At 41.4% G+C, this 16,164-nt stretch overlaps 1 protein-coding gene across 5 annotated transcripts in view; it reads right to left on the reverse strand.

Annotated features, from left to right (window-relative positions):
* Positions 1-5,877: 5,877 nt before the first annotated feature.
* Positions 5,878-16,164, reverse strand: part of RMDN3 (regulator of microtubule dynamics 3) — a 548,832-nt gene continuing 538,545 nt past the window's right edge. For all 5 annotated transcript variants that reach the window (XM_069637572.1, XM_069637573.1, XM_069637571.1 and 2 more), the window contains exon 6: positions 5,878-6,260. In XM_069637572.1, coding sequence (XP_069493673.1) covers positions 6,191-6,260 — 70 coding nt within the window. In that variant the 3' untranslated portion in view covers positions 5,878-6,190. The remainder of the gene's footprint in view (positions 6,261-16,164) is intronic.

Consider the following 16,164-nt stretch of genomic DNA (forward strand, 5'->3'; position numbering starts at 1 on the left):
AAACACATTCTGCAGCCCGCATCCAGGGCAGCTGTGAAACAGCTTGGGTCCGGGTGACAAACTCGCGTCCTGGGCCACCTCGAAGTAGGCCGCGAATCTTCTGGAATCCTTCAAGAAGTTGATTCGACTAAATCTTCTCTTGAGGGGCGTAGGAAAATCCTGTAACGGGAGTAGAAACGGTGGAGCTTGAGGCTCGATTAACCGAAAAAATGTGAAAATTCACCTGAAAAAGTGTGAAACACGCAGTAAAAGCTCGAGAGCTAAGCACGAGGACTCCCAACACTTGAACGTGCAGTAAAAATATGAAGATGGCTGCCCGAGGCGGGGCTTAGGTAGAGGGCAGTCATTGGCTGTGGTCAGTATGACGCAGAGATCAGTGATTGGTTACTACTACGAAAGACAGATCAGAAACGAAACCGATACTGATTTTTCTTTACCGAGGATTCCCACCCTGACGACGGGGAATATTCATGAGCATGTGAAACCATGCCAGACCCCATGCTGGAGAAAGGGTATATACATTCTAAAATGACCTCCCCCCTCTTTCCCTACTGCGTGGGCCGAAGCCCATAGCAGCCTTCCAAGGACGAACAGATCTGTCGACAGTCTTGATAGTCCTTTCTTGTTCTTCACGGGCGTCAGGTGTCTCGATAGTCAGTGATTATAAACAATAGTAAGAAGAACTATTGTTCATTTAATAATAAATGGCGATAAGCTGAAAGAGGAACTCTGCTATAAGCATCAGAAAAAAACAATCCGAGGGACCTCGATGCGTGAAGGACCATGGGTACAGCGGACGTCATACTAGGGATAGTATTACTGGCACGCCCTGTCAACGTCCCTTTTTCGAGTTTCAAACAACAACTGTAATACTCAGCAGCTTCCACTAGATGTCGGCCTATGCACAGCATGTGATCTAAGCAGATTCCACAAGCCTCCGAAATATATAGAGAGATATATATGGTCAAAATGGGCATCCCTTATTCGGTCTTTTAGGATTCAGTCTTTTTGACCTCAATCTAGATATACATACATACACACACGTTTATGTTTATTATTTGTAAAGCGCACCTAACCCGTGGGTAGCAGGGCGCAAAAGCTACAAGAGGATTGTATATCTTAGGTTGCAGAGCACGCAGTAGATGAATCCAACTAGGTTACAGTGTTGGAAGCATCAAAACATTAAAACCAATGCATCAAAATATAATTACAGGTAAATATAAGTAGTTTACAGGTTGTAAATATATCTCAGCATAGAAGATGAGAGGATATACAATTTATACACAATTTACAGTAAGCGTGGCAGTGGAAATGCATTAGATGTCATGTTCTTTGATCCAACGGATGGTATTGGTACTGAATTGCGGGTAGGGAAGGTCTTCCCTGAGGGATGGTGTTAGGGAGTTCCAAAATTGTGCTGCTTTGACAGGAAAGTTATTCCCTCCAGACATAGTATGTTTAAATCTTGGTACTAGGAGGTTTGAGTTGGCCTTTCTAGAGGGACGGCAGGAAGTCAGTCTGGTGAATCTCATTATCAGGTATTGAGGGGCAGCTTGGTGTAGGCATTGTCTCGGCAGGATAGCCCAGGGGCAACGTGCTTGCCTTGGAAGCAAGACGACACGTACCCCCACAGGTTCGATCCCTGGGTCCGCGCTTAGAAACCTCTGGGTATTAAGCGCGTTATAAATAACCTATCATATCATATCATTTATGTGTCAGAGAGACAGATTTAAGGAAAATGTTGTCTTTAGTAGAGAGCCAGTTCACCGATCTTCTAGTCTCTGAGATATGGGCTTTCTTCGGGAGGCTTAGGGCTGCTCTTAAGGCGTTGTTTTGTAAACTTTGAATTTTATTTGTGATGTAGTTGTTACTGCCTACATAGAGAGCATTGCAATAATCCAACTTGGATAGGATCAATGCTCTAGCTAAAGTGATGCAGTTATTCGGTGAGAGGAACGGTTTGGCTGCTCTAATTAGTTTACATGTATAAGATGTGGCCATGGCATTAACTTGTTTTTTGAAGGTGAGCCTTGAGTCTAAATAGAAGCCAAGAGTTTTAACCTCCTTGGCTACAGTGATGATATTATTCTCGATAACAAAAGAAGAGTACTTTTTGCCTGGTTTATTGAGGTTGGGTGCGGTGCCTAGGATAAGGAGTTCTGTTTTGTCATCATTCAGGCATAGACCATGAGAGGCCATCCATGCCTGGATGATGAGGTACACTCTATTTACAAAGGCCAAATCTTTGTCATAATCCCCCGTCAACGGATGAGGATCTGGGTATCATCAGCAAAGTTAGTGTAGGTGATACCCAGGCCATCTAGATCGTCGAAAAGGGGCTTTGTAAAAATGTTGTACAGGGTAGGGGAGACACAAGAGCCTTGTGTCTCCCACAGGTAATGGGCATAGGGTCAGCAGCTGCTGATGGGGGAAAAAACTTGCATAGTGCGGTTGTTGAGGAAGGAAGGACTGAATCCATTCCGTTGCCTCTTGGGAGAAGTGAGCTGCCGACAGTAGGTGTGTGCAAAGGATCTCATGATTGACCAGATCAAATGCAGCTGAGAGATCGAGAACTAACAGTAGTGCTTTCTTGCCCTCATCTCTCAGCTCATCTATCTGTGCCTTAAGATCTATAAGCGCAGTCTCAGTCCCGTGCTGGGGTCTGAAGCCTGACTGTCGGACTCCAAGAAGGTGGTTAAGTTCAAGGTAATGTTGGATTTGTTGGTACGCTATTTTATCAAGGATGAGTAAGAATGGCACTGTAGTGATGGGACAGTAGTTGGTGGGAACATAAGGATCTAGATTAGGTTTAAGGATTGGGAGGACCCACGATTGTTAGGTATAGTGCCTGCTGTAAAGGATGCGTTTATTAATTTAGTAATAAATGGTGAAAGTTCACGAGCTGCATCTTTCATCAGTTGTGCCGGGCATAGGTCCCCATGGCAATTCGAAGTTTTGAGTGTGAGAATTTATTTTTTCAACCTCTTTAATGGATACTTTACTGAAGTTGAAGAGGGGAGTAGGCACAGGAAGAGGCATCGGGGTGGATTGTGCCAAAGAGGAACTGGTGTTGCTCGATTTAGAGATGGAGAGAAGGGATTCTTTTTATTTACTAATCTTTGTTTGCAGAGAAGTAATTTTATTGGCTAAAGCATTTTGTATATCTGTGCACCAGTTTTTGTCCTTGATACAGGAATCGGGCAGCTGGACAGGGGTTTCTACTTCTTTCAGAATTGCGAAGAGCTCTTTAGTGTTGGATTTTGCTTGAGAGATTCGAAGGAAGCTAAATTGCTTAAGTTTTTCTTGTTATTTTCTGATGGATCTGATCTCCAGATTTTTTCATAATGTCGATTCTCCCATCTGATCGCCTTAAGGTGGGGAGAGAACCAGGTATTCACATGTTTGCGCTTTCTTAATTTGAGAGGTGCTATGGCATCAAGGGAGGATAGCATTACTTTATTATGCAAATCTACCATGGTTGAGGGATCTCTGTGGTCGGGAATGGCGTTAAGAGTAGGTAAAATCAGAGGGATAAGGTTTTCAGGAGTGATGTTTCTCTTATTTCTAGTTGGGACAGCAGGAGCTATGCTGTCGAGTTGCAAAGGTAGTGCGGGCTCTAGGGAGAACGTGATCAGGTGATGATCAGACCAAGGCTGTGGCATTGTAGATGTGACTAAGTGGGCAGTTATGCACAGCTAGCCAGTCAAGGGTTCTACCTTTGGTATGGGTGGGAGCTGTGATATTCTGGGTGAAGCCTAGTTCCTCTAAGGTGTTGATTATTGTGGCATTAGCATCTAAGGGGTCGCTAAGACCAAGGTTGAAGTCTCCTAATATGATACTTTGGGAGGAGTTCTTGAGATTATACGATAAAATGTTAGTTAGGTCCTCTTCAAAAGATCCTAGAGGGCCTGGAGGTCAGTATATGAGGTGAATGGATATAGATTGCGTATTAGATAGAGTTAACTTGGCCGTTAGGGATTCACATGAGCTTATGTTGTGGGGTGATGAGAGTTTCAGTGTTAGGTTAGTTTTAGCTATAATGGCAAGGCCTCCACCTCGTGAGGTGGTACGATCGAGTCTTAGAAGGGTGTAATCGTCTGGTACGGCTAGCATAATTGTTGGGCCAGCTGCTGGGTGGAGTCAGGATTCGGTAACAGCTAGGAAGTCTAAATTTTCATTGTGTAGTAAGTCGGCTATGTCTGTAGCATGGGCAACCATAGAGCGGGCATTTATAAGTGCAGCCTTTGTCCCAGACTGCACTGGTTTCAGGAGTAATGGTTGTGTTGTAGGATCGCATTTCGGGGGAAGGATAGGTTCTCAGAAGAGTCTGCTGTTAAGTTGGAGTGGGTGCTGGTGATGGCTTGAGTTACGCAGGCTGATCATAGCATTACTATGCGCTGATTCAGTTAAGGGGTCATAAAGCCTAGGGAGTCTGGCACGTAATTTAAGGTTCCTCTGTGATACAGTACAGGGTGTAGTAATCATGGCAGCCTGTTTGGGGACATTCTGTGCTGGCACAGGTGGGGGTGAGTTTAACAACATAGTGTGGTCCTGTAGGCTAGGGATGTATAGCAGAGTTCTTAGTAGGACAGTGTAAAGTATTGGGAAATACATTGTGTTCAGAAAGCTAGTTAGGGATTATGCAATGTGGGGCTACTGTCTATTTGCATACGTAATAACATGGGTCTGACACAATAGCATAAAAAACAGGTCTGATAATAGCATGCATAGAAACCAAATGCTATTCAGTGGAAGGCTGGGCAGGTATTACACATGTTAAAAATGCAGTCTAGGGCTAATGGCATACACGGCAGTGCATAATTAGCAATTCTGACACATTGACTCCTGGTGCACTGCAGCAGGAGCTGAACAAGTACCACACCAGGAAGATTATATGAAAGACACGCTAGCATGCAGGTGAGGTAAGATGATCGGGTATAATCCAAGGTGTATGACAGAAGCCTGATGCAATTCAAGTAATCAGTGCACATATATGGACGGCAGTTTTGTCTAGGCTGGACTACTATGGCACATAGAGGATGGTCATGCACAGATGGAATTTTCAAATTTGTAGCTAAGAGCTCTGGCATACGCACAAGTCGTAGTGTAGACATGTATACATACATACACACGTTTTCCAGGTAAATGATTGATGTGTTTAAAATGTCCTTTACTTCAGGGAAAAGTTTCTCTTTAAATATGTTCCAAGATCATGCTCGCGCATTGTGATAGTCTTGTTTATCCAAACAAATAAAGATTTCCATGATCCAGAAACCCTTTAACAAATACAAGCAGTTTAGAAAAACAGGAACATATCTTTTTTGGGTAGTTTCTACATATTTTTCAGTTCGGTTCACAGACCTTCCTGATCGTTTTTCCTTTGTTTTGCCTATACACTAATCTTTGCATGTACTGATCTGTGGTTTGTAGACCAAAGCCACCCAAAAGGTGATATGCAAGGTCATACAAAATCAATAACCATAGAAAAGATGATAAAGCCAGTTAGGAGCCAGCAGAAAAGCTTCAGAAGTACCAGATATGATGTATCAAGTAACAGCACCTCACCAGTCCGAAAGGTTGGATATTTTGTACACTACTGTAGGTCTTTAAATATATCACACAGACTTCCCACTACCATACCTATTCCCTTTTCTTGGCACACTACAAAGGCAATGCTTTCCTTCACTAGTGGCATTGCTTATGTGTAGGGCTAGTATTTCTTAATGATAAAACAAAAAAGGCTAAATTGTTAAATGTAGATCAGTACATTTATTCAAGGAAATGAGTGGACGAATAAGCACAATGTGATATTTCAAATATTATGGTAGAAGACAAGCAAGCTACTATTACAGCAAATATGAAGCAGGAAATCAAATGTATTATAAAAGACGTTTAATAAACATTAGTTTGCTTTATAATACTGTTATCACTGCAAGTTAAAGAGGGCTCACAGTGGGTTGTCAAGCACAAACAAGCAAGCAACCACAGTAAACCTTTTCACATTTATTTCACTACTAAACATATTAGCAGTAGATGCATGTTATAAACATAATACATTTACACTGTAAATACTGTAGTGATCCATTGTTATTGAAGAGTATTTCAGTTTTTAACAATTTGAATGATGATTCCCACTCTATTCTTGCTCAGCCTTTCACTCATTTGGCTTCTCACGACAGCTGGGTTTCTTCTAGTGCTTAAGTCCTACTGAATCATGTTCATGCCGTCCATTAATGAGGTCATCCATTCTGGAATGAGTTCTGAAAGTTACAGGAAAGAACATTACACATATTTATTAGCCAAATATGGAAACTAGTTCTTGGGCTAGCAAGCCTAACATGAATGTTGGAGAGCTGAGAAAACCGTGTCTTAAAGGGTCCACTCACTTTGGACTAAGCCTTCCTTTACAGGGAACAATTTGGAAATTAAAGGCATGGTCTAGTAAAAAATTTTATTTAAAAAATAGTTAGGCAACATAAAAAAAAATAAAATACTAGCATCCTCTTTTTTAAAACTTCCTCTGTAAAATTTTGAGCTATTCAAGCTCAAAATTCGCAAAAAGCAAGCACATGGGCGCATCCATTTTGTGAAATGGATGCCCTTCTGTGCTGGCTTTTGCTTTTGCGGCACTAATGAAGGAAAAGCCAACCAGCTGTAGTAAACAAAAGCTACCGCTGGGTGGCTTTCCCTTCATTAGTGCTGTACGCGGAGGACGGGGACCTGCGACCAGAGCAGGAAAGCTGCAGCTGAATCTCGGTAAGTGCTATTTATTTAAAAAAAAAAAAATAAGCACTAGCTGCGTTTTTTTTCCTAAGTTTTCCGGGCTGGAGGAGCCCGGAAAACCTAGAAATAAAACCGCAGCTTTAAAAACGTATTTATGTTTGCGGTCGCTTTTGAAGCGACCGCAAACATAAATACAACGTTATTGTGTTGGAAAACACTGCGGTTTTTCTTTCCAAGTTTCTCCGGCTCCTCCGGCTCGGAGGAGCCTGAGAAACTCGGAAAGAAAAACCGCAGTGTTTTCCAACACAACCACATTGTGTTTCTGCCTGATATGGCTATCACTTTGGGTCCCCGGTGCTCCCAGCGGAGCAGCGGAGACCCAAAGTGAAAGCTACAGCAGGCAGAAACACAACGCGGTTGTGTTTACATGCCGCGTAGTGTTTGTGCCTACAGCTGATTTCCCATTTGGGGCTCTCACAGAGCCCCAAATGGGAAATGCTAAATGCTGCGTTGTTTCTGCCTGAAAAATTTTACATAGGAAGTTTCAAAAAAGAATGCTAGTATTTTTTTTTATGTTGCCTATTTTTTTAAATAAAATGTTTTACTAGACCATGCCTTTAAGTGGTTCCATGTTAGTAGAACAACTATGTCCATTAGAACACTTGTAAACTGCAGGCTGAGCATGTTTTGTGGACTCCGCATTCAATAGCAGACAATATATTGTTGTAAGTAAGTGAATTAATTCTGCATAAGTAAATCAGTTTCTGTAGGAATATTGCTTCTGGGTTAGGGTGGATCACAGTTCTGGACATTCTGTTTTGTGCTATGCATTGGGAATGTAGTGTGTGTAGTGTAGATCCTACAACATAAGGAATATGTTACTTACCTATAACTCCTGTTCTCCAGCATTGGTATCTTTCATAGATTCACATGCTGGATGAATATTCCCAGTCATCAGGCTGGGACCTCTCGGTAACAGTAGTTTATTTTTAAAACAGTGCTCTACTATAGTCATTTTTGGGTCATACTGCCCACAGCCAGTAAAAAGGGCTTGATTGTTTTGTTATTTATTATGCGTCTCTACACAAGTCAAGGCATACATTATTTTTCAAAAATGGATTAGCAGCGTTTGCCAATGAATCTTTTTTGATTAGCAAACAGCCCCATTTGAGTAGCAATTTTGTACTAATATTTTTAATGTCACCTGAAGTTATTTGTACCCAAGACATGAAATGAGCAAAAATACATCAGTTTTGCGCACCTCTGAAATAAGACAGAGGAGTCGGGCCTTGCAAATTCTTCAGCCTGACCTGCAGGTCGGGTACCTTAGTTTACCTATTCAACTTAAGAGAAATGCACTCTACCCAAAGCAACGGAGGACAACAAATTCAAAATTTGCTTTCTGTAAAACCGTGCATGCGAGTACAAACCCACTATTTTCGGAACACTGCTGCCACCCAGAGGCCGCCATGCACAGTGAAACCTTTCACATTGTATTTGACATTTACTGCAAAGAAAGTAAATGTTAAATAAAAGTTTCAAACATCTCTTGCAAATGCTACTTGCCCTTCATGAAATCCACTTGACTATGCAAGTGGGCAAAAAAACTTTGCGAGCCTTAGAAGAGTGTCTGTAAAATGTAGAAGGTTAGCTGCATGAATTGACACAAATACATAAGATAAAAAGGCTCTGAAAACAGTTTGGCCAGCTGTTTCCTGCAGGTTGCAATATATAATACAATCATAATCATAAAGCAAACCGAGCTCAGGAGGCCAACTACAGTGTTTGGTATTGCAGTAGATCTGTAGATGTACAGAATGGATGGAACTATTGATCACTACTTTGCATAAGCATCAAGTTCGCATAGTGTACTCGTTATATAAGAGGCAAGAAAGACGTAGCAGAGTGGATTGCATAGCAGGCAGAGAACTGAGCAAACTAGGTGGAATAATGTATTTTGTGGTCATGTCACTTTCATGGCACCTGGTATAAAGCAACAGGGCGATTAGATAGAATGTCAAGGCGTATGGGCTCACTCATGGGAGCAACAGTTGCAAGATGTAATCAACCTGCAGTTTACAGAACTAGGTTTGCCATCATAAGCATGTGATCATGTACATTTTCAAAAGTTTTCACTTGTCAATATGATGCATCTTATCCAACAAAATGAATTGTAGTTGACACTATGAAATTTAGAACACCAACCTAAACTATACTGGAGATAATGCAGTGGTTTACAGAATCAATACTGTAATTGGTCATTATGTAACAACTTACATTTTAGGAATGGAATTGCAAGATTGGCTTTTTTTTAAATATAATGTTGACAGATAGTGGTCTTTGCCAGACACGATATTGAAAGCTGAGTAAAAGTAAAAACCCGATTATTTCTGGTTTGCAATTATTTGAAAAAGAAAGATTCTTGCCTAGCACTCCTACACATGCCTTTGGAACTTAAAAGTGGAGGAAATGATTACTGCTGCACTTTCTCTCCATTAGCACTTGTGAACAGAGAAAAAGAGACTGAAGGGAGCACCCAGGGCGAGAGACGAATGCAGGGCGAGCTGTGATTTAATAGAAGAGGGCAACTTAAATAGCTAACTTTGCTACACAAGTGCCCATTTGATTAGCAAACCTACAGAATTGCATAGCAAATTGCTATGCAACACTGCTCATTTTATGCTTTGCAAGTGTTTCAAGGCGCAATATGGCAAGGGATGGGGAACAAAGGGAGGCCAAGACAACGATCTTACCAGGGCTTGTGCCATTGAGATTGTGCAAGTGCGCAACAAGAAGTGCAGGGGGGGTACAGGGAGAAGTACATACACAGCAGCAGGGCCCTGAGTTTAGTGCAAGGAGGGCTGGGACTATGGGGGGCAATCCCAGCCCGGTAGTGCAAGGTTAGCCAGGCAGCAAATGAAGGGGGACTGGTCAGGGGGGCGGGCCTGGTGTCCTGTAAAACTCAGAAGGGACAGAGCAGCCAGTCAACCAATGGAGCAGGAGCAAGGGATGGTTAGCAGGGGAGTGGGAACGAGAAAGAAGAGACGCAGGGAGGCCATTCCAGAGGGAGGCACCTGCAGAGGAGAGAGACCTACCCCCATTCTCTGCTTGGAGAAGCGACTCACCAGCAGAGAGTTATGGAAGTAGACTAGCAAAGGGCTCTAGGATGAAGGTACAGGAAGAGAGTTGAAGTTAGTGAGGGCCAAAGCCCCAGAAAGCCTTATGGGTGATGCAAAGGGTCTTAAACTTGATCCTTGCAGCCATCAGGAGTCAGTGGAGGGATTTTAGGGCAGGAGAGATGCAGTCCCTGGGCTTGAGGCCAAGGATAAGTCTTGCGTGCCTGTTCAGGATTAGTTGAAGAGGACAAAGTGTAGAGTTAGGCAGATTGAGAAAGAGGCTGTTGCAGTAGTCCAGCATAGAGCGAACCAGGGCTCTGGAAACGGTGAGCATCTGGGGGAAGGTGAGAAAAGGGAGAATACCTCTGAGGAGGAACAGCTGGAAATGGGCCTTCTTGGCAAGGTATGTGGTGTGTGGAGAGAAGGGGGAGTGGAGTCGAAGATGACCTCAAGATTTTTTTGCCTCACAAGAGGGTGAGGACAGAGGGCCCAAGGATGGCGGCCAGAGAGAGGAAGAGCGGGAGCAGGGGTCCCAATGAGAAGGATCTCAGTCTTACTAGGGTTAAAGCAAGAGATAGTTAGAGGTGCACCATGTCTGGAGAGCAGATAGACAGTCAGGGATGAGCGAGAAGGAGGAAGCGGCTGAGGGTAGCCTGATAGAGAGCTCTGTGTTACTGATTAACACTGAAAGTTAGAGGAAAAGGTAGAGATGAAGAGGGTCAAAGGGGCCAGATAGACATTGAAGAGCCAGGGGGAGAGGATAGAAACCTGGGGAACACCACATGTGGAGAGATAGGTGGTGGAGAGAACAACAAGTTACTTACCCCGGCTAACGTTTTTTCCCTGGATGTTCCTTCCACGTATTCTTCATCTTTGATATTCGATATCCAGCTTCAGCTGCTTCGGAGAAAAAGCTTTCGGCAGAGGGCGCTGTGCGTCAATGGCATCAACTATGTCCCTCGAGGGCCACTGTCTCGAGGATGATGTCATCAAAGGCATATATAGCCTGATGGCTTCAGTTCTGTTTTTTCTTACAGTAGAAATACCTGCATAATCACAGGAATTAATGTACTCAGCCTTTAAGGAGCAAAAGCTATAATCGCATTGGGAAATTCTACTGTGGGGTAGGTTGGGATGGCGTTGAATACGTGGGAGGAACATCCAGTCAAAAGAAAGTTACCAGTGGTAAGTAACTTGTTCTTCAAATGGATTGTGTCCTCCCACAAATTCCTCATCGTTGATAGACACCCAAAGCAGTATTAGATTTGGTGGAGGGAGTAAGAATTTCTGTTTCTTAGAGGTTTTCATGAACAGAATGCAGGACTGCTTCTCCAAAGCTTCCAGCCTGACCGAAGGAAGACTCTAGGCATAATGTTTTGTGAACATGTGAATCATAGACCACATTGCTGCCTCATAAATACTTTTTAGCAGTACACCCCTTTGCAGGGCTGTAGGAGGTAGCCATGCCCCTGGTGGAATAGGCACTCAACCTTTCAGGAGGATTCTTGCCTGCCAGTCTTCAACACTCCGAAACGGCCAGAATGATCCACCTGGATAAGGTCTGTTTTGCAACAGCCTGACCCGGTTTGTGGCCTGTATAGCCAATGAAAAGCTGATCAATGCGATGTTTTGACAGCCTAGATATATATAAGCTCAAAGCTCTACGAGGGTCCAACCTGTGTAATCTATCCTCCTCCTTGCCAGGAGGAGCCAGGGGATAAAAAGAAGGTAAAACAATGTTCTGTTCTACGTGAAAATCAGAAATGATTTTGGGTAAAAATGAGGGTTAACCCTCAGAACAACCCTATCCTTATGGAAGATAGTAAAAGGTGGCTTGGATAAAAGTGCCTGCAACTCGCTCACTCTACGGGCTGAAGTTAGGGCTACCAAGAGAATGGTTTTAAAGGTTAACCTTAAGGGACACAAGTGTAAAAAGGTGCACACAAGACATTTTAATACCAGATTTAGGTCCCAAGTTGGGACCTGGAAAGGAGATGAGGGGACTCGATTGGTGAGCCCCTTTATAAATTATGTCACCAGTGGAATTTTGAAATATGCACATTCATCCGACGAGCGATTAAAGATGGACAGCGCCGCCAAATAGCCTTTAACAGTACCAATCTGGAGCCCCAGATTGGCTAAAGGTAGTAGAAAGGATAAAGCATCCTGTGTTTTGTACAGAAATGAATCTACATTCTGGTCTTTCCACCAGTTGCAGAAATGGTTCCAATGGCAACAGTACAAAGACTTTGTTGCTGGCCTTCTGGCCGAAAGCAAAATCTCCATTAAGTCATCCAGGAGGTTCCAATCCTTGTATCTCAGTCTCTCAGAAACCAAGCGTGAAGGCTGAGTGTCTTGAGCTCTGGATGGAGAACCTGACCCGCCTCTCACAAGAAAAGGTCCTCTCTTTGTGGAAGACGCATTGGAAGACAGATGGGCATTTCCAGAAGGTCCAGGTACCAAGTCCTCCTGGCCTAATCCGGAGCAATTCGGATCATGTGTTTCCCAAACTTTTTTATTTTAACTTTACCTCCTTTTATTTGTTTTTGGTACACAGTACCTTTACAAATTTCACACTACAAAAATCACAACATATGACATCGAATGAGAATCATAACAATTGAAAAAGCAACAAGGAAAAAAGAAAAAGGAAAAACTTCAAATAAAATAAGAGCAAAAAACATTTTAAAATAAAGAAGTAAATTTGTAGCCAACCTATCTGTGTGAATAAAAAGGCGACTGTAAATAAAACATGTCTCCCAGAACAGAGCACTATAAACCACAATAAAATGTGTTTGGAGATTACCCAAAAATTAAAATGAGAAAAAAAAGCGACACCTGAACTGAGAAAGAACACATGTGTGGAAAGATCTACCACTGGCGTACACTACTCAATTCTAAATATGTTAATGAAAAACATTTATATAGTTGCTCTTTACAGAAGGACATCAAATTCACATATTACTCAATGGATTACAAACATTCTTGCTATACATTAGTTTGGAAACATCAATATTCTGGCTATGTCCAACGAGTAAAATACATAGCCACTGTCTTGTAGGGTTCACAGGTCAAAATGATTCAAGCATAACCTCGTAATCATATTACATAATGAGAGCATACTCATTACTAACCTTCAGATTAGCACATGCAGGTTAAATTCTGTGAGCACCTACCAAAAACACAATTTGCTTTAGAATTTCATTCTTTATCATTAAGTAGGTCTTCAATATAAACTACCATTCGGACTGTGGCAAAAATAATGGTAGACTGTGTCCCCACATGCAACTAATCCACGTGAGATTACGAGAATCTGTTGATCTATCCTTGATGTAGAGACCTAAGAAAAGCATTCTCTGCTGTTCAAGATATGGACAAAACAAAAATAAAGAAAAAAAAAACATGATGTTTCAGGTGTGTCCTTGCTAGCACAGAAGCGACAAACACCTCCAGGTTGGACAACAAGGTTCGTATTCCAGTTTTTAGTTCGATGACCCGTATGTAGCAAGTCTAGTCTAAACCTCATGTAGACATTTCTAACTTTATTACAAGGAAAACCTATAATATAGGGTCTGCGTGGGGCATGTGCATGTCTAAACTTTGCATATTCTTCAAAAGAGGACTAGTCAGCTATTGCATCTGATGTAGCTGCCCATGCATTTGAAAATTTGAAAAAAATCTCTTTTTAACTAAGGCCGGTCCCATGAGAAGATCGTGGGTCTCCATATTCAAGGATTCCAAGATATTCTTCATACATTTGTGAACCTGTAAAATTGAAACAGGACAAGATTTGACAAGCATTTTGTGAAAGTCTTCGTACAGGGAGTTGACAGGCGGAAATTACATCTTGGTAAAGTTGTTTAACAATCTCCAGGCAAATTTGGCAGCCAAGGAGTACAAGCCCAGTTTGTGTATAAGAATGGAATTCGGGAGACATGGGCAGGCCGAGGACCGATTTCCAAATTTTCCCCTGTATTTTATTCAGAATTATACCTATTTCCAGTAGGCAGATGTCTCAGCCATATATGGCTTCCACCTTCAATAGATAAACTCAATAAACGGCTGTAGCGAAAATTTACAGCAAAGATGGAAAATTAATTTTATCTAGGCAATAAAGTGCAAGACTTTAGTGTTAAAAAATGCTTGCCACTTAGCTAGGGCGTTGGAGTTAGAAAGTAGCCCCGGTAGATCATCCCAGTAGAAACAGGAATGAGGTTTGATTTAACGTGCCATTTAAAGCTACAAATTATTTTTTTGGTTGGTTGATAAAATCATCCTTTCAAATATATATAACAAAACATCATACTTCCAACATTAAGTCAGATTAATACATCTTGTCAACTACAATTATACATATGCAAAAAAATGTAAATTCATATAGCAAGTAATAATCCTTTACATATACTTTCAATTTCAACTTTGTTGTTCATCTTTGGTACTTTTGGGAAAGTATGCATCAAGAAATTGTACTATCGCCACACGAATCACCAATTTTGAACTACTAAAAATGTATCATCATACTTCACTCATTTCCATAGTACAATATTTATCAATTAAATGTTTCTTTAAAAAGATTTTCCGTTCTCTATTCAACATGGGACACACTTCTGCAATGTTCCAAAGTCGCAATTTGAGTTTTGTCTTGACAGAAACAACAATATTTTAGTTCTTTCGGGATAATCCTTCTAGCCAATACCTCTCTCGTCGGCCATAAGTTCAGTCTAAAACTTAAGTACTGATCACAAATTTACGACGACGGACATTTGACCAAGTAATCAGGCATTACATAAAATAGCTTGTGCCCAAACAAATTCACATTAAAATCTTTATAGCACAAGCAACTATTTCGATTTTCAATCCAGTTATGTTGATACATTTTTGTTTTAGACAGTGTTGGATTTTGTAGCAAAAGTTCCAAAGTGATTGATGCATCAGCCAAGGCATTCAGAGTATATTTGCACCACAAGTTAGTGAACTCATGCGCACGAGCAAGCAGATGCTGTGCTAAAATGCCCAGTATATTACCTGTAGACAAACCTAAAATAGATTTTTTAAGTAATGCACACATTTTCCACTTAATTTGCGATTGCAGTGATAATAGACCTAATTCATATCGAATAAGTGGTAGTGGAGTGGACTTTGGTAAATGAAGCAGTTGCTTCCAAAAATCGAGCTTCAAGTTGATCCCACCACTTACGTTCCTTAGGCATAAATGCTTCAATGCCGTACGTCATGCTACGAATCACTTTTTGTTGATAAAATTGCATAATGTGTTGTAAAGAGAATTTGCCATATTTACCTCCAAGTATTTTTGCTTGCGAGATGAGTTTGTAATTTGCGAGTCATCTCAAGTTCAAGCACTTCATTGGACATAAAGTCAAATGTTGTGATGCCTAAATACTTATATTGATGGACTTTTAAAAGATCTACATTTTGTAGCTTCCACATATAAGATTTTATTTTTGTACTGGCATTCGCTTTACACACCATGATTTGCGTTTTTGCGCGTTAATCATCAGATCATTGTTGGTCACATATAATGCTAAATCATTCAGCAATTTCTGCAGACCTGTCAGCATTTGTGACATGAGTATAAGATCATCTGCATAAAGCAGATAGCAGATTTCTTGGGTACCTAATTTAGGAGGATCACATTGGACCTTTCGCAGAGAAATACCTCAATCAAACAGGAACATATTAAAGGTTGAAGATGCCAAGCTACATCCCTGCTTGAGTCCACGATGTGTGTTAAAGAAAGTGGATAGATTTCCTGCTATAGCCAATCTGACCTGCATTTTTGTATTCATGTGTAATAGCATAATCAATGCGAGTATCGAAGCAGGGCAATTGTACCACAATCATTTGTGATACAATAGAGTGCGATCAATGGAATCGAATGCAGTTCGAAAGTCAATAAATACTAAATATAGCAATTGATTTTGAGTCGCATATTTAGATCTGATCATGTTTAGTGTGATAAAATTAGGAATGGTTCCAAGGCCAGCCACGAATCCTGATAGGAATGGATCTCTAAGATGTTCTTTAAAAGTCCACTCAAATTCTTTTAGCATCATTCTGGATTTTTTTCTCTCCAGGAGTGTCCAGTAATGCTATAAGTCTAACACTACTTGCCAGCCTCTGGTCCCCTTTTTTGTAGATCGGAACAAGAATATAATGCTTACACGTTACAGGCAAAGATTGTGATTTATTTATTAAAGAGAATAGATTGTATTAAATATTTGCCCACAATTCTGGGTGATTTTTTAAGGTCCGATTGGAGAGGCCGTCTGGGCCGCACGCTCCTGACTGGCTGGCCTTATTTATA

The sequence above is a fragment of the Ambystoma mexicanum genome, chromosome 14, assembly GCF_040938575.1.
Source record: "Ambystoma mexicanum isolate Mex_15411 chromosome 14, UKY_AmexF1_1, whole genome shotgun sequence".
NCBI lineage: Eukaryota > Metazoa > Chordata > Amphibia > Caudata > Ambystomatidae > Ambystoma > Ambystoma mexicanum.